The following is a 26316-nucleotide window of genomic DNA, read 5'->3' as shown; positions in this document are numbered from 1 at the left end:
TTCGCGGCGACAGAACACGCAGATTTCGCCGTTTTTTGCAGCGCCCTGGAGACTGAGCGGGCGGGTTGAAGATACAGCGTGGCCCTCTGCATAGGAGGTCTCACGGCTCACGCCGCAAAGGGAGAGAGCTTTCTTTCTTGCTGCTTGCTGATTAATCCCCTTCTGAGGCTTGCATCCAACCAAACAAGGATATCGCGGAAAAGATCGGGAGAGTAAATAAAAGTAAAGTAGTACGATGCGAAACGTTCAAAGCCAGAGGCGGACATTCTCGTGTTCTGAGACACGCAGGGGGAGCCAACGCTTACAGGGGAATGGCGACAGTTCTGAGTGGTGACAATCGTTTCAGTGGTCACGTGCATTCACAGAGAAACTGACTCAGAAAGGAGGGTGTACGGTTAGAGTGGAATCTCGGATCTGCCCAGGGGGCACCCCAATAGTTTGACCAGCCAACAGATGCGACCGCGAGAACCAAGCAGAGGCGGCCGCCTTCACTGAATCTTCTTCAGGCCCTTTTGCTGTGGTGTAGTTGTCCCCATATTTTACGTTTTCCCTGTCTCTGTCGGAACAATCGAAGCCCCTAAATCGACCACGCAAGCGTGTAGCGCTTGCGGTTAGGAGCCCGCTGATGAGACTGTTGCAGTTGGCTCGGTGAAAGCTATCCGCCCAGACGAAAATGAAGATCTCTGTGCGATTCAAAGAGATAACTGGGAGAAATGACGTGAATCAAAACAAAAGTGGACCGTCAACACGCTCAACTGTGCACCAGACGACGTTTTGGAGCTCTGACGAGCGCGAATACCTAGGGCGCACCAATGGGTGCCAGAGGTTCAAGCAAAAGACTGTAAGGAAAGGCCCGTTCCGAGGAATGCGAAGAAGGCCAAGAAAAGAACACAGGGATGGGGAGTCGCCGCCAAATTACGTCTCCGTTGTGGGCACAGATGCAGGCGTCAGAGGGAAAATCGGCGGACTCGCGTGTGCCATCGAGATGTGCAACTGACCCCGTGCAATGAGCTGGGTGCGCTGTCCACGTAGCGACTGTCTGCTCCCGACGCTCAGTGAAAGTCAACGCATGGATAGCGTTTCAACAGAAAATCATGAAAACTGCGTCCACATGCTACTCAGCAGGACGCCAGGCTCTATGAGAACGAATAGCCGATGCAGATGGGAAAACGTCACTCGCCTGCGTGGCTGCTTCCGCCTGCATGACCAATTCGAACTCGATTCTGACGATCACTCACAAATCGCCGACTGCGCCTGCCAGCCAGCAAGCCGCTTCTCTCCTGAGCACGCAGATCCAACCATCAAAAAAACTAGACCCCAAAATCCTCCTTCTTGTCCTGCGATTTCGTCGTGCTTCATCACCCCACTGAGAAAAGCTGTCGAGGTGCCTACAGCCGCAAGCATTCAAAACCAGCTTTGTTGATTGTACCGCCTGAAACGTCGTTAGTACGCTATCTCGAGTGAAGCAGGCCTCGTCCACAAATCGACAAGCTAAGAGACATGCGAATTTAGAACGTCTTCCCACACAACCACATAAAGGAACTGAGAAAAGGGAAAACCTAACGGAAAGCAACGCAGCTGCCGCAACCTGCTCCCATATCTTCTCGATGCATACAGAAGTTGCCCGTATCAAATACGGCCTTGGGCATACGATAGCCGATCCGAACAAATGACTCTCGCAAACCCGATTTTCGAGCAGACTAAATATGTTTACATGTAGTCTTCCTGCCACGGGAAGAAAGTGGCCTCCCTTCAGTCTTGTACCTGCGGGAAACTCATCGCCTCCGTACCTGTCGATACGATACACAGTATATGCATGACGTAAGATCCCTTGTCATCCCCACAGTCGCTGGAAAACAGTTGTCTGGAACGGCACGCGGCGGTGCTGGCGTCGCTTCCGACTGCTTCATATTTAGAAGGGGAAAAGCGGTCGGCAAGCCCGTTGCCAGAAGGCATCGTAGTAGGGTGTCGTGTCACTCGCACTAAATGCAAAATTGGCATCAAACGCATTTGTGAGCTCATAAGCTACGCAGAGGTATGACTGGAATCATTTTCCTACGTCCTGCTCCTGTTTCCTGCACTCCAGTAAGTCCGACTATGCAACACTAGTGAATAGGGACTCCAAACAAGCCTACGAACCATATGCCTCAGTCTGGCTTCGAGGCAAGTCGCACCAAACTGGATTAACCTCAGTGTCTGATCTCTGTCCCCCCAAAACCCCCCGTTATGAAGTGTCATCCGCTCAACGACTCTGAGCGGACAGCAATTCTCCGGATGGTAGCGTGGTCACACATCTCCCCCGTCCACCCTTGCACCTGTTGTTCCTTTTCGCTTCTACGCGCAGGTCCGCTTGAATGGGACAACTGCGAACGGCTTCCACTGCGACCCCCCTGGGTGTGATGTACGCATGTACGGGTGAGGCAATGCTGTACCATCTTCAGATTCTGGACTCTTCGAGGTTGTTCAACGCAACCGACTTGTCTGTGCTTCGGTAGCGGCCAGACAAGGCACTGAGCTAGATTAGACTGCGGCCCTGCAGCGTGTAGTGCCTAATACAAAAAGGATCAAGTCTTCGAATGCCAAAAAAGGGGGGTAAATATCCAGTTGGCTGTCGGCTATACAGCAAGCGGGATCCTGTGTTCCTCGCATTGATCCTCCTGGGCTATCCTCTGTGTCTGTGCCCGTTGTTACTGCCTTAAATGATTGTGTCCCACGGCCGGCAAGAGCAACGAGAGAGACATGAGCAGCAAGCTACTCCGATCAGCACACAAACGCCTCAGAAAGTCCATCTAAGTCTGCGTACGTTTGGGGAAAAGGGGGTGAGGCTGGGTCACGCCCCCGACGAGCAATCAAAGTCGCATTCAAATTGTTTGACTTCTCCCGCCATCGGATCCTGCATCTCTCGCTGACACTTTCGCTTCTGCCTCCCACGCCTAAACTTTATTGCTGACGTATCCTGGGCTCTCCCCGGTCTTCTCTCTTCGCACCACCGCGAACACAGCTTGCAAATTGCATATTTGCGCCAGAAAAACAAAACGCTGGCGATGATGAAGATGACGGAATCCCCTGCCGTGTGCGGGATGGCATGCGCGAGGTCCCACTACGTAAAAACGTTTTTTTTAGGCTTCTGCGGTCCGGCACGATCAGGATTCTGTCTTTTTTGTCAAGTTCGTCCTGAGGGCAAGGAGTTCCTCGACATCTTCCAAGCGACGCGGCACGACCTGTAGAGACGCATCACGATCGAAGAAAGTTATATCAAAGAAACGGCAGGCACATCCAACGAAAACCGGAGGCAAGGGGCATCAAGAAAAGAGAGCCAGGCGCGCAGGAATCAAAGAACCAGGCGGAATGGAGACAAGCCGAGAGAGCGAGGCACGCATCGAAAAGTGGAGGGCAACTCCCCTTCGCTCCAGGCGAAGATACAGAAAGCCGCCTTCGACTCAAGCAAGGGATGGCTGGAGAGGAAAGGAATAACGCGCGTAGGAGGGCAACTGCCGGGCGAACGAGAATACCGAAGCGGATCAATTCTCAGCAAAAACGAATGGGAAAGACAAGCCGCAAGAACGCAATACCAGCCAACAGGATACAGCAGACAGAAGGCGCAGACGGAGAGAAGCCGATAACGACAAGACGCCACAACAAGGTCCAATGTGAATGAGTGAGAGACGAGACTTGACAAACAGGTCGCGGCAGTCACAGCCAGACCCCGACGCGTCATTTCCTTGTATTGAAAAAAGAGCTCACCGTGAGATTCTCAATGCCGTCGCTCGTAACGAGAACGACGTCTTCCAGCCGCACGCCGCCAAGATCCATATAGGGCTCCAGAGCGTCTCTGTTTATCAACCTGCAGGAGGGAAGCACACAACCTCTTCGCGCAGCCAACATCATATAACCATATATATATTCATATATATATATATATATATACATAGATAGATAGATAGATAGATAGATAGATAGATAGATAGATAGATAGATAGATAGATAGATAGATAGATAGATAGATAGATAGATAGATAGATAGATAGATAGATAGATAGATAGATATATAGATATATAGATATATAGATATATAGATATATAGATATATAGATATAGATAGATAGATAGATGTACGGGTGCCGGGCTCCTCCACAAGTAACTAGATATATATATATATATATAGATATATAAATATGAACATGCACGCCCCTCGTACAAGCGCCGTGCACAGCAGCGCTGGCAAAGCTCGCGGATGAAGCCCCTGTTTGGTGCACGCACAACAACACGCGGCCGAGCGATAGCGGGTATACATGTGCATGCAGCATGTGTGTGGATGTGCTGCTAGACGAAGTCAGAGATGAACGGGGCAAGGCAGCGGGCGGCGGGGGCACGCAAATCACCAGAGCCGATCGTTGCCGCGCGTGTCCCTTCACAGGCGCGTTGCGCGCGAGTCTGCTACTGCCGGCGACGCGCAGGGCCGAGTGTTTCACCAGCGAGCGAACGCACACTTTGCAGACAGAGCACGAGCTACAGAAAGGCGATGGATTCCTTCCCCCCCCCCCCCCCCCGCGCCCCAACCTCATTCCGATTGACTTCCACACGAAGATCTCCTAGGTTTGTCTGGGGCATCCCCCACCGCACCTGCTCTGTGTGCTGTCAGATAGGGCCTTTTCGATGAGGAACCGCACGAAGTAGCAGCCTGAGATGCAGGACAGACAGCAGTGCGTGGAAGTCCTCTCCACTCTGCGGAGGGTTTCCGGCGAGTTCGATTTTAGTCGAGAGCAGGCTCTGCTCATTTGCCTTTTCTCGACCCCACGCTGGTGCTTCTCGTGTGCTGATATTCTTCGTGGGCAGTCGCCGGGAACCCGTTCCCTCCCGTCGCCGCGCTCGCAGTCGATAGCGTAGCGGCTTTCGTCTCCGTCAGCGGGCTTTCCCCCGTGCGCTCGCGCGTTTGCTCTGCTCACCTGGCTCGACAGTGATTACCATGTTTTCTTCGAGTTTCCTCGTCGTCCGCAGGTAGCAGAGCCCAGGCTCTGCGCGGCGCGGAAACTCGGCGGTGAAGCCGCCGACGTCGTGCGTGTCGAGACCGAGGAGATGCCCTAATCCGTGAGGCATGAAGACGCTACCGAGATGCGTCGCGACGCAGGCCTCCAGAGGCCCCGTGAGCAGCCCTGCTCGCTGCAGAGCGTCACACGCGGCTGGCGCAGGAATGAAGGACACGACGGGGTCGACGCGCTACAACAGACCGCAGACCGAAACCCCAGGAGAGGAAGCCGCACGATTACAAGGAACGAAGGCAAACGGCCTCGCCGCCGCGCACACATCGACAAGCACGACGACAGAACTTTATGTAGCTTGGAGTGCGGCTGAAAAGTCCTTCTGGAGGCACCGGCATGAAACACAGTTTCTGCGCGTGTAGTGCCGACAGAATATGCGTGCCACGATACGCGTGTCAGGCGCCTGCCTATGTATATACGTTCAGAGTTCAGGGAAGCGTCTATCTGGGGATCTATGCAGGCAGCTGCCTCCTCGTGGTCTGCCTAGGCCGCCATCCCATGCCGCGAAATCGCCGGCGCGAGAGGGCTCTCGCGTTTTGGTTTGTTGCACTCGGCTCTTACGATCAGTCGTTCGAGAATCTTCTCCTCTGCCAAGCGGTGCATATCAGTCCAGAGGACGCCGGGCTTCATCGCCGCCTCGACGGCCGCCTGGGCCCCATGCGCCGCCTCGTACATTACGCGCTGTTCAGGCGTCGCCACGCCGGAGACAGGGAAGCTGAGCGTAATGTCCGTGGAGTACCCTGCGTACTCGCCCCCCTGCAGCCCACATAGGAACCCAAAACGAAAGCAGAGCCACAGCGCGGGGCTTTAGAAGACGCCAGGGGCTGCGGCGCCTCGCGCGTGGAGTGCGCAGCTCAAGCTAGGGTCTCCGCCTGCTGCAAGACGTCGCCCGTTGCGCACCCGGACGCACTCAGCCCAGCTGGCGCACACGAACACCTGTGCCTCTCCAGCGCCTACTCCATTCCCTAAAGCGCACTGCGGAGTCGCTGGGAGGGGTGACCAGCGGGCCTAGATGTCTTCGAGTCCCCGCGCAACGCAGCACGACGCTTACGCACCATGTCGAACAGGAGCATGTCGCCCGACCGGATAACGCCGTCGTTAGGGCGCCCAGCGTGTCCGTAGTGGAGGATCGCGCCGTGAGGCCCTGCGCTGGCGACAGAGACACGCGTCGTAGGACAAGCGAACCACAGCCAGATCATGTCTGGAGAACATCCTCGACATAGCTTTCTGATGGCGTTCTGACGTTGCCTCGACTAGTGTCTTTTCCGTTCACTGCTTGCCGGCCTCGAGTACTGCGCGGAACCGTATGCACGCTGCAGGATGGGAACTCACGTTCTGACGGAGTTGTGTGGAGCCTGGAGCCTCAGACCATGGCAACAGGTCCGCTAGCTCTCCGTCTACTTAACATATCTGGTATATATATATATATATATATTTACAGCCGTGCATCTACGCGAATATTTCTTGCAGGGATTGCACTCGGCAACGTGAGTGGAGACTAGATTGAGCCATGTTTCGGTTACAGTTTTCTTGCCGGTTTCCTATCAGACACCGCGGCCTACCAGCAGATGCAGTCGTACGCCACGTGTCTGGCGCCGCCGGCGTAGTGAACAAACGCCTTGAAGAGAGCCTCGGCCTGTCCCTCTATCATGCCGGGATAGGTATTCCGCATGACGAAGGCGTGACCTTGGGAAGAGGCGAGACAGGCAGCGCGAAGGAAGTCGCGCTCCAGTTGCGTCTGAGCAGGGGTGTAAGCCAAAACAAAAGCCAATTCGCAAAGACTCACGCTGACGACAGGTCAACCGGGGGAGGCGACCGCGCGGTGCGGGGGCGGTGGGGAGGGGGGGGGCGCAGGCAGTCGGCGGCGCTCCCGCGCTCGAATGGACCGGACGCGCGGAGCGCTCCATGGCACACAAGAAATCTACCGCCCGCCTTTTCCGTAGAAGGCCCTTTCATTCACGTTGTGCCTGGGCACGAGGGCGCATACGTCCTGCAGGGCGTACCTTGTGCACGCGGCACTCCACGAGCAGGTCGTAGAGGAAGGTCGAGTCGTCCACCGAGGAGACGCCCAGCGTCCGCGCCGCAGGCGGCGGGTCCACGAGCCTGTCGCTGTCGCTGTTTTGCCCGCGCAGAACCAGGAGGCGGTCGATGTTTCTCTTCTGAGGAGACGCACTCCCCACTCACACCGCAGCGCAATCAGAAGGCATGCAGAGCGCGCCACATCTTGCGAGGCGCAGGATCCGTCGCACGAACCCCAAGCAGCCTGCTGTTCCGGCAATTATCTGCGCTGTCAGTTTATTCGAGCCGAGGGCTGGGGCGTCGGGACGCTGGGAGCTGGCGACCGAAGAGGAGCACACGACCCCCGCACGACCCGCGCCGCGCCGGGACCATGGAAGCATCGTCGCATATGTATCAGCAAGAAAAAGGCAAGAACCAAACGAATGTGTGCGGTAGCCAAAACTCGAAAATGAGTATCAAAAGAAACGGAGGTCAGTGAACAAGGCACGAATGCAGCGGAATGGACACCGCCGCACAAAGAGACAGGAAGAGAGCTAGATTGATTGACAGCTAAGGGTAGATAGGCGTATTCGGCAGGCAGAGACGGCGACCCTTAGAGAACGGAGGAGGGGCTTGCACGCGAGGTAGCTGTCACAGGCGCAGCCTGGGAGTGCGTGTGTGCCCGTGGATTCAGCGACGGACAGGCGAGCCCTCCTGGAAGCCGCTAGACAGCGACACGGAAGCTAAATTCACGTGCCTACCCGGAACATGTAGCTTTCAGCCCGTGATTCGTCCCTCCTACCTGCAGCTCCTCCTTGATTTCCTCGAGGCCTTCTGTGTACACGACCACTGCGTCAAGCCCGTAGACCTCCTCGTACCACTTGGCTCCCCGCGGAGGCCCCATGAACCTGCGGAAGCGCATGCGTCGAGTCACATACGTGCAACGCCACGCAGTGAAAACTCATATGAACGCTGCAGACAGCTCGCCCGGGGCCGGGGTCGCGATCTCCTGCTGGCGTGCGATAAGCCAGTGGCTGACCCTTTCTGCCGACCCGCGCTTGGTCGCGCTGCGGGCTCCTTGCACAACATGCTCGCAACGCGCTCGCTCGATGCAAGACCGCAGGGTTCTGTCTGGGGAGGTAGGCCCGCCGACGGGCTGGCGCCCCCTCCGCAGTACCTTTGGTAGTCCGGCGACGTCCAGGGCACAAAGAGAACTGCTTCCTCATGCGAGAAGTCCAAAAGGCCAAACAGGTCTGGCTCGTTCACTCCGAAGATGTAGCGAAAAAACTGTTCCTGGCGAAACACGTTCTTATCGCAGTCCGCTGAAACATTCAAGTCACACAGCGTCAGGAGAGAACTACTAAGGCGTCTGCGAAACAACTGAACAGCGCCCGCAGCATCTCTTCGCGCTCCGCGTGTCCAGCTGAATCCGGCAGACCACTTCCGCTTCTCACTTGCGCCTCACAAAGGATCTCACTCCCCGTCTACCTTGCTGCCTTTCGGCAGGTTGCATGTCTTTCGATTCCCTATTTTCCCCATCTCGAATCCTACACTTTGCTGCGCAGACGCCCGTCGAATTTCACACAGTCGCACCGCGTGATCTGAGCGAGAGAGCCAAGCAAATTGTGATCTGTAACTTCGAAGCCCTCGAGCGACGCTGGGGCAGACATAGCTGTGCCTTCCTCTACCAGGAGATAGACATTCGATGCGAGTTTCAGTATGGCGGCGGGCTAAACGTACAGGAGTACAAGGCCCAGTCATCAGTTCGCCCTCCTTGGAAGAACGCGGCCACGTTTTTCTCGCTGGTTTGTTCTTTGCTCGACGCTAGCGCGGCACGGTGCGCCTTGACAACTGCGTCTCGAACCTGGAAAGAAGCGAACATGGCAGACGGCAAACACACACGGACTTCCTTGGCGATCTACCACCGCAGTAGCAATCCACACTCGAGCAAGGGGGAACATGCAAGGCGCTAGTTCAACGGTGCCCTCTACGCACCCTCCCCCGCCCTCTCGCCTTGACACCGAACGAAGCAGGAAAAAGCGAAAATGCGTCCATGGACCGGGACTGGCTACGGCACACTCTGAATAGGATGTCTACAGAGAAGGGCAGCCGTGACACGACAGGAAAGCGCAGGACCACTGGAGACGCGAAGCCAGAGGCAGATCGCTAGAGTCAGGAAGGCTTCGTCACACACGAGTGCTGGGCCCGGAGCGGCTGGCCTCCTCGAGCAGGCCAGCAGCTCGCGGACCCAGCGACGCAAAGCCGACGCAGAGCAAGGGCAGCGAAAGGCGCGTGGGAGGGCCTGACTTGGCGCGTCCGCTCCGCCACGGTTTTGAAGCTCGTGAGGTAGGCGCGAAGCTCTCTGTGGGCCTCGCTCTGTCTGACGTCCTCGAGAGTCGCAGGCCACTTCAGCCAAGGTTTGTCGCATCGACTGGTTTTGGCCGCTCCATCTGGGGAGGGCGGCGTCGCGTCCGCGGCACGTGGAGGCTGGAGATGTTTGCCGACGACCACAGAGCAGAGTGGCGGCGGCTCGTTCGCAGGTCCCGCGAAGGCGCCGGAGCCGTCGTCAACAGCGTCGGAGGCGGGACAGCTCGAGCGGAAGCTTGGAGAGACGAGGGAAGGAGACGGTGACGCCATCTTGGTCGAGGCTCCCGCGGGCTCGAGAGGAAGAAGGACGCAGAGCTGGAGGGGGTGACATCAATAGCTGGAGAACGCAGGGGCGAGCCGAGACAGAAACGCGCAGCCTGGCGTAGCCACGACGCAAGGGCGAGGAGGCTACAGCAGAAACGACTCCATGAGAACAAAGAGAGCTCGAGGCGTGTGGCCTCATACAAGTGGCCCTCGAGGAGCTGTGCAGTGCCGCAGTGGTTGTTTATTCCTGGGCATCAGAGCCACTGACAGGGACAGAGAAGGGCGCCAGCAGGCGATGCGCCGTTCGGTGTCGCTTGAACGAGCTCGCGGGAGCAAGTAATTACAGATCACACTCCTGAGTGTGTTCGTGTTTTCGCGGCGTAAATATGAGCCCTACTCTGCTGCCGACGCGACTTACGGGCCGGAAGGCGCATGTGCAAGACACGTCTCTCGTACAACTGCGGACGGAAAACACGAATCAAACACTGAACGGAGACAGAAAATCTGATTGATGCAGCAGTTGTACTCCAAACGAGTCAAAGCTGTAATGACAAAACACAACCGCGAGCGCAACGAACAGTACGAGCCCACGTCGATAACAAGAGCAGTGATGACTGTCGCACGCGTCGCAAGAGGCTCAAAAAACATGCGACCGGGTCTCGGTGCAGTATAGGACATATCTGGGGAAGATGCACGCCAGAAGACACTAGTTGCTCTTACCAGAAATGCTGTAAGTGGCAAATGGTTCCGCGAGATGTTTTCGCTCGCTTACCTCGTGTGCAGCCAGGAACGTGTGTAAGTCGTCGCGCATGCATGATTGTGGTGTGGTGAGCCGTTTCCTCAACTGCGGTGCGAGGTCTGCCGGCCCCCGCCCTCAGCATGTGTTTCCTAGTCACTCGCAGTTTTTAGTTATCATTTTCATCCGGAACTCAGCTCTCGAGAGCCGGACCCGGAACCCTTCGCCCAGAACTCGTGCGCATTCAATTCCGTCGCACAGTGCCGCGTCGCGCGCTCCTGCCGCACGCAAGCTAGCGGTGTGCCTGATGAATGACAGTCTCCATCAGGCGAGCGGCATCCCCCGGTCTGATGATCGGTTTCACTAAAGGCAAGGCCTGCCAGTTCCTGTCGTACAGCGTGTATTTCGGCAAAACAGGAGAGGGCTTCACAGGCTCCAGCATGTGCCAGTTTCCCCAGCAGAGAGCTGTCTGCGGCGTTGTGGTGCCAGCGGTGTTCATGGCGAGGGCAGCAAACATCGGCATTCCCCATCGATTGGCGTCACACCCGATAGAGGATGTGCTAGCGCAGTCACCGGGTAGTGTCTGACAGGCACCGCTATGCAACACTCCACACGTCCTGACGAGGAGCGCAACTGACCGACGGTGGCATGCCGACTGCATGGTCCATTTCATCCGTTCCCGGTCATCAGTCTCTCGAAGAGGTCTGTCTCATATGCTGAGTAACTAGCACTAGTCAAGATGGCTCTCTCGCGAAGAACAAGCGCATGAAAGCGGTAGTTACTATCGCCACATGCCATTATGTCACCTGGTACCAGCAAGTGTATGTTAGTAGCTTGCCCTGCGTCTTCCAAGAAACAATAAGCAGCAGTGGTTCAACCGGGTTCACCCTGATACTTACACACGGTGCAGTTGTACCGTATGGCCCATAAATTGAGGAAAATGGATTCCGGAAAATGCTCTCGTCAGCATCATGGCCGGTCGACGGGATTCTAGTAGACAGAACCGCAAGTTTAAGGCAGATCTTCATTAGAGAAAACCACATGTCCTCTGTGTTGACGAAACCGTGGCGCGATACGAGAAAAAACTCCGTATAATACCAACATTGTCGCAGTTTGCGTTTATGCTGGCTGCTGGATTCAGATGCAGAAATGTGTGCTCGTTCGTGAGCACTGCGATTCAGACTTTATAAGTGCGACCCTTTAAGGAATGGACCTCAATCCTCAATAAGGATGACTGTGGCACAATATCTTTATAGGCTCCGCTTAGAGTTTCTTATGCTGCAAATGGGAATATTAGTCATGCAGATGAGGAAGTCGTACAAGTGTGCTATAGTCGCGTTGTCTAAACTCAGAGTGTTAATCGCACTGGAGAAGATGCGTTGCCTCCACGTTTTGTTTGCTTGTTTGTCCCGCTGATTCTCTCTGTTGAGGCTCGCCATCCTATTTGGCTCAACCATAAGTAGCCGTCCCCCAAGTATCTGACCATATGATTGTCAGGGAGAGAATATTCTCCTGTTCGGCAGGCAGCCGCGGATCTGAGCAGTTTGGCGCATGTTGAGCACGCTGGAACGGCAAGGATGCATGTGCAATTGCAGTCGTCACGCCCCCATAAAAGACTCTCCCGGCGTTCTTGAGCATTGCCCCGCCCCCTGATCTGTCTCCACAGCATTCCTACGCTTTGATGTACGGCTACTGGCACGATGACATTCTATCTGGACGTACATACCCGAGCTTATTTCTCTGCTGTGACTATGATGATTGCAATTCCTACTGCTGCGATGATGTGAAATCTACTCTCGCTACGCAACTCCGGTACCAGCTGCATGTCAGATTCTCAGGAGAATTTTTCCATATCCGTACGTGCCCACACGGTTTTTACCGCAGAGAAATATCAGTAGGGCGGATTTGTGGTTTCAGCCGAGTGGGCAAAGCGGAGCCCTCTACGACTCCGTTCGGGTATTATGTGTTAGGAAAGCTGGCAAGTGAAGAGAGGGGAACACTCTAATATGTCTACGTGTCTCTTTCATGTGCGAAGCTATGCTGTCATAAATTACAGGTGGTTCTGTTTTGGAGTTGTTCACAATAAAATTAGGAGACGGAGACTTGTACCGGCAAAGTCAAAACAGAAGTCCTGTGGATTCTGGGTTGCGCTGCCCCACAGTTGCATTCACGACTGGCATGGAAATCCCCAGTCACCGTGGGAACTTGGTATTGAATGGTCGCTTTGACTGAGGGTGACCCGCCAGCGAAGTCAAAGCCGACCCCACTCCCAGCATGCGGGGCTTGTATGGAGCTTATCCTCACGCTGCAAAGTTCCGTAGACGTATCCCATCAACCAGCCAGGTCGTGCAGCTCCCCGCTGCTGAGCAGACCAACGCATTTCTTGTTGCGCATGAAAGCGATCAGCGTTATCCGGATGAAAGGAGGAAGGCTGTGGTGTTGAACGTTCATGCGTGCAGTACGGCATGAGATATGTTGGCGTGCCCTGTTGACGAGTTGTTGTCCCAGAGTTGTATACGATGGAGCACTCTGTATGCCAAGCACCGCCCAGGCAACCAGAAAGCTTTCACGCTGTCTCCACCTTCATACAAGGCACTGACAACCATTAAGTATAGTTTGAAAGCGGTGACCCGTAGCTGGACCAAAACCGATTTTGTTCATTTCGTTTCTGAAATAGAGAGACCTCAGGCGGAAAAGGGCAATTAAGACTGGAGTGTTCCAGCGGTGATGGGCGTTGATCTGCCTCAATACAATCCCTCTATGACATGAGCACACTAGTTTCTTTACAGGATTTCAGGGGTGACAATCGTTTCACTGCTTATCACGACGATGGGACAGGCATTCTCTACAGCAAATGTCTCCTTCTGTCGCACAGATATTCCCGCAAGTGTTCTCAGCATCCTGGGAGGATGGGACTACGACCGTATTTGCAACGCATGGGCTTCACTTATCGCTAGTGACCAGGCTCACACGACGCCCGCCGGAACGCCTCATGCATTCCTTGCAGACCTCGCAAGGCTGCAGCGCGTCACGGGCCTCAGCAAAAGCGAGGCCGAGCAAATTGGGCAGCTTTTCAGTATCCGCAGTACGCCCACGCCCAGCGCTGCTTTGACTGCATCAAGGAAGCGAACAGAGATCCACAGGCAGACAACAACCGAGGCGACGGCAGAAGCGGCGGGGAGCGCAATATATCCATTACTCGAGATTCTGGTGGTGACTGTTGTTCTGGGGAACCTGCAAAGGCTTACGAAATTGGTGCTGATCTTTTCTCTTTTCGACGTCAAGGGAGAGGGCAGGCTAACAGAGGCTCAATTCCTTTTAATGTGTTACTTTGTGTTCCGGGGTCTCGCAAAGGCAGTCAAGCGTCCCATTCCTGGGTATTCTTCGATTGAGCCTCTTGTGCTTTCCACTTTCGACGACCTCCAAGACCTACAGTGTGGTAAAGGTCACTCTGCTGTTGGTAGCAGGGAAGGGGGGCACGAAAACCGAAACACCTGTGCCGTGGCTGCTGTTCAAGCGCGGCTTGTCAATGACGGTTCGTGTCCGGGATATGTCCCTCAGCGGACAAACTCAGGTTCCGTTAGGCCCTTCGGTAGTAGGCGGATGAGTCATGGAGAAGCGGAGAAGACTGCGGCACTTGTGGAGAAGTTGTTCGTTGAAAGCGAACGGAAGCAAATGCCACAGCTGTGTTGCAGGAGAGAGATGACTATTGGCGAGTTCATCAAGCTCACTCTAAAACCCGGAAGTGCAATAGATATGGTTTTTAAGGGCCTACAGAGTGAATGCGCGCTGAGCGTAGCTTCTTACCTGGCTTTCAGACAGTCCCATCAGTTTCAGACGCGTCTCTTCCAAAACGTTTTCCTCGTCCACCAATGGCTACAGGACAGGGCTGCGCAGCCCACTTCCAACCGACACATTAGGTTGACAAACCTTGTGTCCGTCTGTCTGGACCTGGCTGAGAAGTCAGCGGATATCGTCAGGGAGGTCTATAATGTCATCGCAACGGACAGGCGGATGGCCCTGCAGGGCGTGGTACACCTCGAGGTGCCCCCCCTCTGCGAGACAGGCAGTACGGAGTCTCAAATGGGTCAGGCTCGTAGAATGTCCAGTGCCGACTTGGTCGCCGGCGACGGAGACGACGATGCCGCCTCCGAGGCTGACGCCGCGGACATGTCAAGAAAAGATAGATCCAAGATTCCTGCGTACATTCTCACAGACCTCTTGGTCGACCACCACATGCGCCGCCAGCTGAAATACTGGTGGCCCGACCTGCGGATTCAGAGTGCGTCTGACGGGTTTCCCCAGAAGAACCAGGTTTTCAGGAAGCTCATGGATGTCTTCTCTAGCCGGCTTTTCGGTAACCCTGTTTACGGGGCTGCACGGCTAAAGTGTCGCATCACCTATGTTGAGGAACTGAAGATTCAGTCAGTCATTCAGGGAGGACAAGAACCATGGATCGAAATATCGGCGACCCAGGGATATGACTGCGGACGAGGTCCGCCTGTCCGCGTGATGGGAGAGGCAAAAATGCAACCAGTGGCCATTTGTGGAGATGGCGGATTTATGAAGTTGAATGAGGAGCTCGACATCGAGCTTCCTGATGTCCGAGACAATTATTATATCATTCTCGCAGTCAAATGCAAGGTTTCGGATAGTGATGTGGTAACCGTGGGGCACGGTTCAGCGCTTCTCTGCGACGTCGCCTCCACAAAGGGGTGGATTGACACTACTTTCCACCTTTCCCCCTCGAATTCCCCTCCCATCTACTTTACTTCTGAACGGCCTCGAGTCGCATGCTCCTTTCTACTTGAGTTGGCGCGTCCTCCAGCGTCAGGGGGGGTATGTGTAGAATGCAGCCCATCCCGCCTAAATGGCTTGGATTTGATTGTCGGTGACGTGGTCCACGTCGACGAATGTACTGTCTCCCTCCACCTTGAGAATGGCCACCATTCATTCTCCACCAGCGACGCTAATGATATGTCTTCAGTGGCTGTCTCGGTAGGCATCGCCTACCGTGGGAAACCAGTGGCAGGCATCGCATATTTTCCTTTTTCAGAGCCTCTGTGTATGGTAAGTTTCACGGAGTACGGCGTCCTTTCTCCTGCATTTTGGAAAGATCCGACTGTGTCGCGAATCGAAGTCCCTGCAAGGCCACCTAGGCAGACCAAAGACAGGCGCCAATCCGTTGAGCGCAGGCGCGATTCCTCGAGTATGCGGCTCAACATTTCCGGTGGCGAGTGGGGTAGCCAACAGCGAACCGACAGCAAAGATAGCGTAGCTGCAAAAGCCTTGCAGTTTCTTGCCGGGGATCGACGGAGTACTGCGCCCCCTAGTAGAGCAAGGTCAACTGGAAACAGCCTCAACCCTCACCCACTTCCGCAGACGTCCACGCGCAGGCGAAATACCAGCGAGACTTCCTCGCCGTCGCAGTCTGGGCGCTCGCCGCCAACGAGGCCCTCCAGTTTCGGCAAAATTCTGACACAGAGTCGTTGCGTCATTCCCACTGGGCATGTCCCTATTTCTCTGCGATACCTTGACGCTAATGAATGTTTCCTCCAACCAGAGGAAAAACACACCCGTGAACGTCCTATAATTCTTTGCTCCGGCAAGGGCGGAATTGGTCGGATCAAGCCATTATTGAGAGATCTTGGCAACGGGAGTGCTCTCGAGATCGCTGCGGGGATGCCGCTTAAAGTTGCTCGTTTAGGTAGGAACCTCTCACCTCCATACACGCATAAGCACGTTCTAAGTCCAGAATGACGTTGTCTACTGTTGCTGGCAGACCCTCGCACCTGCATAGATTTCTTCGTTCATCATGATCTCAGAGCCCTCGGAGCTCTCTGAAGTCCTGTACATGTGACATAGACCACTCGACAGCAGTTCCAAGCCAGTGTGGCATTGACTGCAAGTTCGCTGCTTGGAAACCGTGGCCCCGCCAACGACTGCCGGATTTCAACCATGTGCCCGAGTAGCTTTCCATCTGCCGTATCTCTGCATGCGGGGTTTCGTGCTGCTGCAGTCAGAGGCGAAGGTGACATTGCGGTTGAGTTCAACGCTGCAAGACTTTGGTGAGGCATAGGAACAATGCGTAATCCGGGATTGCTAGGCACGCGGTGTGGAGCTGTCACTATGTCATGGATCATGGATCTGCTTGAGAAAATATCTGCCTCTCGATGATATGTTGATCGGGTGATAGAAATGCAGGGGAGGTAGCCTCCACGGAAAGAAGTAGCCATATGACATAGAGATGAAACCTCCGCACGCAAGCGATGCACCCCACTAACAGAAGTGCCAGAGACTGTTGTCGCTGCCTCGTTCTGTCTGCATCTGCACGCTGGTGTACGCAGGGCGCTTTGCGGAAGTGACGCTATCCTGCGCAGCGTGGGTGGCTGCCTGGTCGACGAGTCCGGCGCTGAACTGCTGTATGACAATACTTTACTGAAAGTCAGCCGTACAGACGTCTTTGCAGCCGTCGACCGCAAGATTATCAAAGCGACCTTCTGTGGTGGCGGTCCTGCTAAGACGTGAACTGGTGTCTACCACTGCTCTCTCCGCACGTTCGCACGCAATGCCTCGAAACAGTCAGCTCCGACAACGAACGATGAACGAAGTAGGACCTCGCAAGTCGCCGGAACTGACGCAGTAAATATCGCACAACGTGTTCTCTGCTTGAAGCACTGTTCCCAGCGGGCCTCGTATCCCTCTTCCTACTGCGTGTGCCGTAGTCCGTAAGATCCGGGGGCTGGATCCACGTGGCGCCGCATGACAAGGCTTTGCTCAACCGGTAATGGTTGACGGTCTAGAGGATCCTAATCCGGTGTCGCCGCGCATCGGGGGAGGACTGCATCATACTACTCCGCTGATATGTGCATGCGGTACCAACTTAATAAGTGACTGTTTCATGGATTGCATCATACCACTCCGCTGATGCATGCGGTACCAACTTAATAAGTGACTGTTTTATATCTCGAGCGGCTTGTCAGGACAGAGGAAACGATACTTTGAGAAGTTTCATCAACCTGAAAGAACTATACTAATTTTGTCAGAAAAGTCAAATTTCGTTTACGACGCCGGCCGCACCGCGCCTACGGCCTGAGCCTCTCAACTGCATATTGCTGTAATTGAGCTATTTTTTAAACATAAGTATGTGTCACTGGAAAGCACTCTCAACAGCGTCCGTGAACGTTCGTGTTCAACAATTGTCCCACGAAAGTCCAGTAGATGAAGCTAGGTCTCAATCACTTGCCTGTCAGGATCAGATTCTTTGAAGAATACACAAATTCGAGCTGCATTCAAGCGCGTTCAAACACGCAATGGAAAATAACCGTGTTTTTTTCATCAGAACCCTCCACTTGCTCTACTCTGACAACCCTGGTGGCGTGACCCTTTCTGCATTATAGTTTTGGAAAGGATGTCGAGTGCGCATCTGAAGGGGTCAAAGTCAATCATCCTCCTCTTTGTCATCGTCTTCTTCATTTGCTTCATCGTTTTCTTGACTCGCCCCGTCAGAGAGTTCATCGTCCTGGGGCTGTGGCTCGGGCTGTTCCTCAAGATCCTCCGGATCTTCCTGCACATCATCTGGGGCAACAGGGAAAAACGGGTTTAGCCAGGCCTTGATGCCGTAGCCTACATACACGTTTGTAAACTTCTTGTTCTGGTAGACGGTGACCGCGCCTGGCCACCGCATACTTTTCATCACAACGACGGCGTAAGATACACCGTCCGTCCCGTAATTAGCACAGTCTCCTGCGAGCTTGCACAACCACGCTGTCTGGCCTCCTGGCAGTTCTGGATCCTCTGTAATCGGACGGGTTGCGTCGAGAATGGGATCCTGTTCCATCTTGGCTTGGATTTCTGCATAGAGCTCTTCGTCAGTATCTTCATCCACCTCAGGAAACATTGTTAGTCCTCCTTCGTTGATGAACTCTCTTGAGTGTGTCCAGGAATCCAGAGAAAGCAGCTCTTGTGTGGGCGGAAACTCGAACTCTGGGTCCTCTTCGATCTGGTTAGGTTCCTCTTCCTTGGGCCTCCACAGACCAGCCGGGCAAATTACTGTATCTGAACTGATCTGCGCGATTGTTGCTCTGAGCAGATGACGCTCCGTCCCCGCGAACCAGGGAAAGGTGATAACCGGACGGTCGAGGTCGCCGGTGAACAGTTTCTTGCATCGTCGAGCCGTCCGAATATGAGATGGCAGTAAATCAGGAAGCATCTCCCATTCCCCAGTCCCCGCCGAGTCTCGAAGGACCCAGTACGTGTGCTTGTTGGCGCCAAGGCCACGAGGGTCTGCTTCCTCGTCGTCCCCCTCACCTGTTCCCCGTGCTGCCTCCTCCCCCTCTAGTTGTCCTTCAGCGATCCAATAGTCGTTTTCAATTCCCAAAATCTTCCCCCAAAAGCGGATGCTTACAAGCCCGGGTGTGTCACTCGCTAGGCGTTTTATAGAACACGAAATTCGGAATGCCTCCCGTTCAGAGAAACCATACCCAGCCCAGTGTAGCAGTTGATTCTCTAGCAAGAAATCCGGCGCGTACGCAAACCCTTTATCGCGCTGGTCGTCTTGAGGAGCTGCAATTCTTAAGGTTTTCCGTGCCAGCATCAGCCAGGTGGACTGCGCTTCCGAGAGTGGCATTTCTGCAAATGCCGTACTCGGCTTATCCACTTGCTGTTGCTTGACATCTCTCTGCTGTTTGACAGACTCAGAAATCAATTCGAACGCGTCGTACGGGTCGGGAGGCCTTTGGGCTAGCAACGTAGATAACACCTCTGACACATGTTCCAGTACACTATGACCCTCAGGAGTCGCCTTGCGAAGGTAACTTTCTGCCCCTTCTAAAGCGAGCAGAGAGTCAACACCCGTCATCGTCCTAGCTCGGCAAATAACTGTTCACACGGCAACAGCATTGCTGCAGATACTGAAACGGTGTTGCTGCCAGACCGCACAGGGGCGTTGCTTGACCCTATTCATCGCCTCCCAGGCTTCGGATATGATGCTACTCCCCTTCTACAGGGGTGGTGCACACGGACGGCGGACGGATCTATTGCTCGCTGGCCACGAGTAACTCGCAGCCGAATGGACGGGGAAAATGCTCTGCCGCATACGGCTTCCCAGAGTCAGAAAGACAGGGGCTTTGTCCCACGGTTCCTGCAGTGTTATTCCAGGGTAGGTAGCCAGTCGTAACGGAAGTGCTACTCGGGCTAGCTAACACTGCTAGAGGTCTTATTAAAGAAAGTCATTTCGTGTAGGCGCTCTCCGTTTATTGATGCCGTACTCAGACGCATGCGCACCTTTGCCGTGGGTCGGGGCCCCCCGCGGCCCTTGTGCTGGTTTGTTCGCGACGGGCCGCCTCTGCGGCATCCACCGTGGCGTCCAGTAATGCGCGTGGAAATTTAAATATTCCCTCAAATTGAACTCCTATCTTTGTGACATAGGAATGACCCCCAAGGTCAGCCGCATGACACTGAAGCTCAAGGACGGGGGCAGCACTCTACACTGCATGCGCTTTGAAGCATTCCTGGGCCCGTAAGGAAACAACGCCACCTGCTCACCAGTTGAGAGTTTTCGGTGGCATGTACCACTCCTAGACCGAACTTCGGGCTGATATAACGTGTCAGCACACACCCGAGGCGACCGAGGGCTGCAAACAGACGACGGGACAACATATGTGCGGGGAACGACGGGGGGTGGGGCAGTGGGGGGGGGGGGGGGGAGGGGGTGGTCGGGGGCCGGAGCTTCCGTCCTTGGACGACTTTTCGCTTCTGTCCGCGCTCAGACGGGGCAACGCTAAACCCATTGCAAGACATGTAGTGCTTCAGGAATTTGTCGTTGCAGTCTTATATGCGTTGATACGGCACTACTGCACAGCATACCTTACATTGATTCATCCTCCGACGATATTTTCGGCAGTCAACGTAGCGCGCTATCGGGCTCGGTACCCCTGTATAGTTCACAGATACCTAAATCCTAGTGGTTTAAACCCACTGTGCGTACATCGAAGTAACGGGCGAGCGGCGCGGTGCTTATACAGTCCGAGAGAATAGCTCCTGCTATACTTGGCGGGTTGCCACGATGCGTTCACGCGCAGCTCCTAGTACTGCACTGAGACGGACACCCAAATGAGACTGATCCAACATGCGTATCCATACCGCACCTCTATCCACGCCTCCTGCATCCGAGCTGAGTTACCCTTCGCTGAGATGAGTAGTACCACGCTTAGTGTGTTAGCCATTCGCTTGATGAGTTTGCAATTTGCCACACAACTGAAAGAAGAACTACCGATGCGGACGCGATAAACATCCTCATAGCCCGTGGGCGTTGAGTGATCGTGCCCGGTTCACTGTCTTGTGGCTCAGTCTCACCGCGGGACAGAACAGAACCTCCCAGTGAGTCCAGACACGCGCGGTGATCGTCGGGCTCTTCTCCGCTCAAACCGCTTGCTTCACCCGGCTGTTTTGCTCAACGAACCAGTTAGCTCTCAGGGTGCTGCACCGCCGCGTGCTGTGTAGGGTGCTCAATCCACGTACACCACGCTTTGCAGTTGTGTAACTGAGAAACATATGCGAGCCCAAAAACTAGTGAGCTCGAATCACCCTTGCACCAACTGCAATCAACAGGGTCGCATTTTGGTCAACAGAAGGACTCGCATGCAGTCAAGCTCTTCCTAAAGTATCACGCACATGTAGATCCAAAGCTCTGCCAGGCTCACGGACCCTGTGGTGATGCCGCCTCTGAGTCTGCGACAGGTGGTCGGGCAAGGCACGATAGGCAGAGACTGGGCCTTCTTGCGAGATATGAACCTAAGATCTAGTCCGTGTCGTTAGGAAGTGTGACATCTCCGGAACACCCCCACAAAATAACGTTACCCTCCTCATGGAGAGGGGAAAGTCCAAATCATTGCTGGCTTAAAAGAAAGACCTGCTGCGATATCTGTATGTTCCCGCAAAAGCACACCACTAGCGCCGCGTCTTACACGATCAAAACACGACGTGAAACTGTTAATGGAAGGTGACTGGAATTGTTGGCAGTTCATCTACCGTGTAATCTGTTTCCCCTCAATAGCCGTGCGTCAAAATCTTGTCGCTTGTAACGTGCAGTGGAGCCCGGTACTCCCCCACAAATTAATGGGACAGGCTGTTGCTGTCCCCGCGGGACACCTTCTTGGCAGCCAGACGCGCACGTCGGCGCGTTTCGAGCTCCATAATGCGTTGCCAGTGCTCTAGCTTCAGAACCCCAGCTGTTTGTCCGCAACTGCCTTCGGTCGTTTCCCCTACGGGTGATTCACGAAGCAGGGGAACACATCCTTCTCCAAAAGAAGCCGCCATGGCGTCCGCGAGGACAAGCCAAACGGGGAACTCATCGCCTGAAATGCGGGAAAAGGCACACACGTCGAACCCCGTGCAGCACCCGTCGCGTGGCATATTACCACCATCGTCAGCGTCGTGGGATACAGTGTAAATGCCTGCTGCAGTCCACGCGGCCACTCAGCCACTTGTGTCTAGTTTCGCATATGCAGAAGCGGGTGTCCTGAAGATGCGAGCCGTTCGTCGGCATGACTGTGTAATTCAGTAACGGCAAAAGACACGACGGTATACGCTTAAATGGCGAAGACTTACTTTTGACGCTTCGTTCCTCCTGACGGATACGCACCCAGTCTTCAATCATGACCTGTCTAGTTTCATCCGGAATCTCCACTCCTCTTCCTCTTCTGCTTGCCGCACCAACAAGCATCCTCCGGCGGCAGACTTCATTGACATTGGTTGAATTCCTCGTACATTCAGCTCTTGCGCAGTCAGTCTCCTGGTCACGGACTGCTTCGAGTGAGGCTCGAGGGATATTTGTGGTACTGCTTTCGACGGGTACTTGTAGAAGAAAGGGGGCAAACACCGAGACGGACGACGTCGAGGTGGTACAGATATTGATAGTATCCGTCACAACTTGGTGCTTGGAGAAAATGAAGTCATAGGAGACTTGTCCGTCCGCTAGAAGGGTTTCAAGCGCGCGAAGGCTTTCTGCTGCTTGGCGCTTGAGTTCCTCGACCCTCTTCTCTTGCTGCTTCTTTGTTGTGTCCTCGGCGCTCTGATTACTTTTCTCCTTGGATTGATTGTCTTCCAAATGCGAAGTAGAGGCATCAAGAGTGCCTGCGAGCGGCGCTGAAACGTCTTCGCGTTTGGCGCTCAACTCTTGCATCTTTCTGTCCTCTGCCTGACCGGATTCGGAAGTGACGATGCGTCGACATGCATCCTCCAGTGTCTTCTTTGATACTACCTCCGGCTCGTCGATCACAACGACAGTTCCTCGCGCTAACTGGAGTGCACCCCGAGCTGCGGGCAGACAACACATCACAGCCACAAAGCAGATAAACACGCAAGCGGCCTTACACCCGACGCTGGTCTACGTGCCTACCCAAGACGTAGCAAAAGGCGCAGAGCAACACGGTTGAACTAGATCGTGGCCGCTGAACATGACTTACAGAGTCGTCCCAGATCATCCGCTGAATCGTCTTTGAGCACGAGTTTGGGCGCCATAGCACTCCTGGCCAAAGCGCTGGGACGTGCTGACACCCCGACAACGCACGGGACCAGATTCTCTAGGATTGTCATCACTGTTTCGCTCTCCGCAGAGAAGACACAGTCGCATTCACGATGCACATGACAGAGTCGCTCCGCAGTTTCCTCGGGAAAGCGCCCGCAACTCTCTCCGCCGCATTCCGACTTCATAAGCGGGAGATGCCCCTTTCGTTCTGGCTTTCGATCAGAGGAATCGAAAACGAGGTTCAGCCGTAAGCGCGAGAAAGGAGCAGCGGCTTCTTCTCCGACAGGCCCAGCCTGCCGGCAGCAGAGGGCTAGCAAAAGATACTCTGCTGCCAGCAAGTCGCCACCTACGCCGCTGAAAAGAAATACACACGCAGGGCGCAGGGAGTACAACAGCAAAATCCAAAACCGAGTTCAAGAGCATAAATGCACTAGACGCCTCTCCCGCAAAAAATGTGGCTGTTACTGTTTGCAAGCGGTAAACGTCAAATCCCAGCAACACTCCTCGTGGTCATGATAGTCACGTTCAATACGCACGGTGACAGCTCATACAAGGCGAGCCAGCCTAATTAGCAGACTACTGGTGGTCTCCAATGAGCCACGTGAGGAATCGCTACTTGACGCTCAGGCCATACATTGCTACGTGTACGTTTAGCGCCATGCGGAGACACGAAATCAGACCCTTCAGCTCCTGTGTCACGTACTTGGTATACCCCTGGTGCCCAAGCAATGATATCACGCCAAGAGGGGAAGCAGGAATACACAGCCGAAGTCAACTCCGCGAATCCTCCAGTGGTGCAGCCTTCTCACACGTACTGTATGTGTGTCCCCAACATCATGCGTAAGACGTACCGTGCCAAGAAGCGGACAAGGCCGTCTCTGGTCGACAAAACATCTTCCGACGTCTGCATCAGCGACGGCTCCGAATAACCTAGAGAACCGTTCTGCATGCTCTCCTCTTTTGAGGAACTCCCTGCCTTCCACGGGCACGGGGGGACAGAAAGAGGCAGGTCCACCAGCGGATTGAAAAAGCAGACTCGTTTCCAGCTGAACACATGCAGACGAATGCTGATGCCGCCGGAGGGTGTCGGCTGCTCCGCGAGCAGCGGCGGGCCTCCAACTGTGCAACATCCCTGCGATTCTCCAGAAGATTCTCCACGGGGAGCGCCGTTGTCAGTCGACACTGGCACACCTGGCACGGTCTCTGCCTTTCCTGACACGTCGGCAGAGGTGGGAACAAGTGAAAGAACGCCGATAACGTCGATGACATCGTTGAGTAGTAGTCCGGGCTCCCAAGGCGTCCGCGCTGACGTTTCTTCCTTTTCGTGCGATTCCTCCCTGTCGCTGCCACAGCCGCCTGACGGCCCGTATACCAGCATGGTGCAATTGTCGACCAGCGAGGAGCGTTGGCTCCGGTGTGCTCCCTTTTCAGCGCCGGTAGCGCATGCGACGTTGGGCTGCTGCGAATCTGCTCTGCGTTGAGCCGTCAGTTTGCTCCAAGCGGTTTCACCCGGGATGAGAACGCATCGGTAAGGCCACCGACTCCAAATCTGCACGGGCACGTTGCAGTCCTGCGTTTGGCTTGCTGCGAGGCTGCCGGTCGCGGTGTGCTTCGTCAGGGGTGCGAAGCGACAGGGTTCGGCAGCCGGAGGAAAACTGCCGTCCGGCCTGGCTTCGTCCGCGTTGAGAGCTGAACAGCACTGCAGGTTGTCCCTGCAGAGAAGGCAATGCAGCGAATGCGCACGCAAGAAACCCCAAAAGTCGGCGCGAAGGAAGGAGGGAATGGCGAGGTTTGAAAATCAACTGCGTGGTCTATGCGCGGTCAAATGAGCGAACATAGCTTCCACACCGGTATCTGGACAGGTGTATGAGTCGGCTTCATGCGGCGTGCGCAGCAATGACGAGACACGCCACGCAGCAAAGGCAACGCGGCCTGAATTGGGAGCGCAGAATCGAGCCTGACCTGTATTTGCTGGTGTGCCATACGATATGGTCGGACGGCTCCTTACACGAGAGCGGGCAAGCCACAGCGCCTGCGTAGAACTCTGTGTTCAGCGGCTGGGAGAAAAAAGGCAAGGAGAGAGCCGATGAACAGTAAGAAGCACCAGAGCACGCATGATGCACCCGGCTGAGCGCCATTTCCGTCCCAGCCCATTTGATCTGTCGCTGAGTGCTTGGGTAGGTGCAACGCTCCCCAGCGACCAATAGGACACTATAACAGAGGCGCGACACTCTGACTGTGTTCATCACCATCCGTTCCGTACCTGTTGGACGAGTCCGCGGTATCGACACACTTGTCCGTGGAGCCCCAGAAGTTCGTGTTCCTGGGTGATCAGTGAAAAACAGGCAAACAGTAAGTACAGGAGAACGAAGAAATCGGAGGAGGGCTGATGAATAGTTCCACTGCGTCTGCAGTGTCTATGAAAAAGAAGGTGCGACAAGGTGTCTGGTACCCAGACCCAGCAGCGCGCCGGCGTGTGTCCTTACTGAGATTTGGTCCAGAGCGCTGAGGTCTACGATACGTTGCCCTTTTTCAATGAAGGCTTCGTGAAGAGCGTCTGCGTCACCCCTGAAGACACGAATGCGCCAAATATGAAACGACAGGGTAGCACAAAAATAAATCGTTGTCTGTTCCCACCTGCCAGCTGTGCTCATCACAGAAGGCTCCCCGCTGCGCGTGCACGTGTGTCCTCTGTGATTCAAACGTCAAAAACACGCAGTCAGCATGTGCAGAGCCATGCAGGGCCCTCTGACGGAGACCAGCCAACACGCACGAGGAGACTTTCTGTGTCTTGCTCTGTATCGACTGCATGAACGCGCTGGGGTCCAGGGTGTGCCCGCCCCCGCGGAAACGAATGATACGCGCTCGGCGTAATGCCACATCCTTTACCAGCATCCCTACAACGGAGCACTCATCAAGCTCCGGCAGATGTGAGAGGAGTCCCCCCCGAGGGATGCGGGGTCAAAAAACGCACCAGCCGTCAGAAGGGAACACCGGCGACCCATGTGGTCCCTTGTGATGAATCGTAGCCACATGCCGATGAAAAAGCTCGTCCACAAGCCGGAGCGGAAGGCTTGTTTCGTCACTATGACACGATGCAGAGGTGCGTGCTCCAGACTTGGAAAGGCTTTTGCCCGCCTCCGCGATGGGTTCAAGAAGCGGACCCGCTGGCGTCGCTGCCATCGTCGCTTTTAGGCGTGGACAATTCCGTAAAACGGCTTCGTCGGAAGAAAGTGACGAGGCAGAAATGGGCGTGGCATGCTACTCCGGCAGGCTTGCAGCCTGGGCAACAACAGCTATCGGAGAATGGAGAGACTGCTGTGGCGCCGCAAAGGGCATAGGATCCCGCAACGGTGGATGCTGAAAGGGCGTTGACTCCCGAA

The 26316-nt window shown here is 54.9% G+C and overlaps 4 protein-coding genes across 4 annotated transcripts; 1 reads left to right on the top strand and 3 right to left on the bottom strand.

The window, feature by feature from the left end:
* Positions 1-3143: 3143 nt before the first annotated feature.
* On the bottom strand, positions 3144-9674 carry BESB_008420 (putative peptidase D; the record flags this gene model as incomplete). Its single annotated transcript, XM_029359596.1, has 12 exons — positions 3144-3221; positions 3745-3844; positions 4624-4681; positions 4947-5160; positions 5601-5795; positions 6095-6188; positions 6602-6777; positions 7043-7198; positions 7840-7945; positions 8215-8359; positions 8778-8901; positions 9345-9674. The coding sequence occupies 12 exons, from the start codon at positions 9672-9674 to the stop codon at positions 3144-3146; spliced, it is 1776 nt and encodes a 591-aa protein (XP_029222509.1).
* Positions 9675-13233: 3559 nt separating this feature from the next.
* On the top strand, positions 13234-16932 carry BESB_008410 (uncharacterized protein; the record flags this gene model as incomplete). The annotated part of the gene is made up of 3 exons (XM_029359595.1): positions 13234-16111; positions 16424-16472; positions 16752-16932. 3 exons carry the CDS (start codon positions 13234-13236, stop codon positions 16930-16932), a joined length of 3108 nt encoding a protein of 1035 aa, XP_029222508.1.
* A 913-nt stretch (positions 16933-17845) lies between these two features.
* On the bottom strand, positions 17846-19264 carry BESB_008400 (radial spokehead family protein; the record flags this gene model as incomplete). Its single annotated transcript, XM_029359594.1, has 1 exon — positions 17846-19264. One exon carries the CDS (start codon positions 19262-19264, stop codon positions 17846-17848), a length of 1419 nt encoding a protein of 472 aa, XP_029222507.1.
* Positions 19265-21519: 2255 nt separating this feature from the next.
* Positions 21520-25938, bottom strand: BESB_008390 (uncharacterized protein; the record flags this gene model as incomplete). The annotated part of the gene is made up of 9 exons (XM_029359593.1): positions 21520-21761; positions 22015-22722; positions 22872-23287; positions 23785-23876; positions 23931-24645; positions 24896-24990; positions 25197-25256; positions 25420-25501; positions 25835-25938. The coding sequence occupies 9 exons, from the start codon at positions 25936-25938 to the stop codon at positions 21520-21522; spliced, it is 2514 nt and encodes an 837-aa protein (XP_029222506.1).
* Between the last annotated feature and the right edge of the window lie 378 nt (positions 25939-26316).

The sequence above is a fragment of the Besnoitia besnoiti genome, chromosome I (assembly GCF_002563875.1).
Source record: "Besnoitia besnoiti strain Bb-Ger1 chromosome I, whole genome shotgun sequence".
In the NCBI taxonomy this organism is placed as follows: domain Eukaryota; phylum Apicomplexa; class Conoidasida; order Eucoccidiorida; family Sarcocystidae; genus Besnoitia; species Besnoitia besnoiti.
Note: the sequence above shows the minus strand (reverse complement) of the source record. Positions and strands in the feature narration are given on the sequence as shown.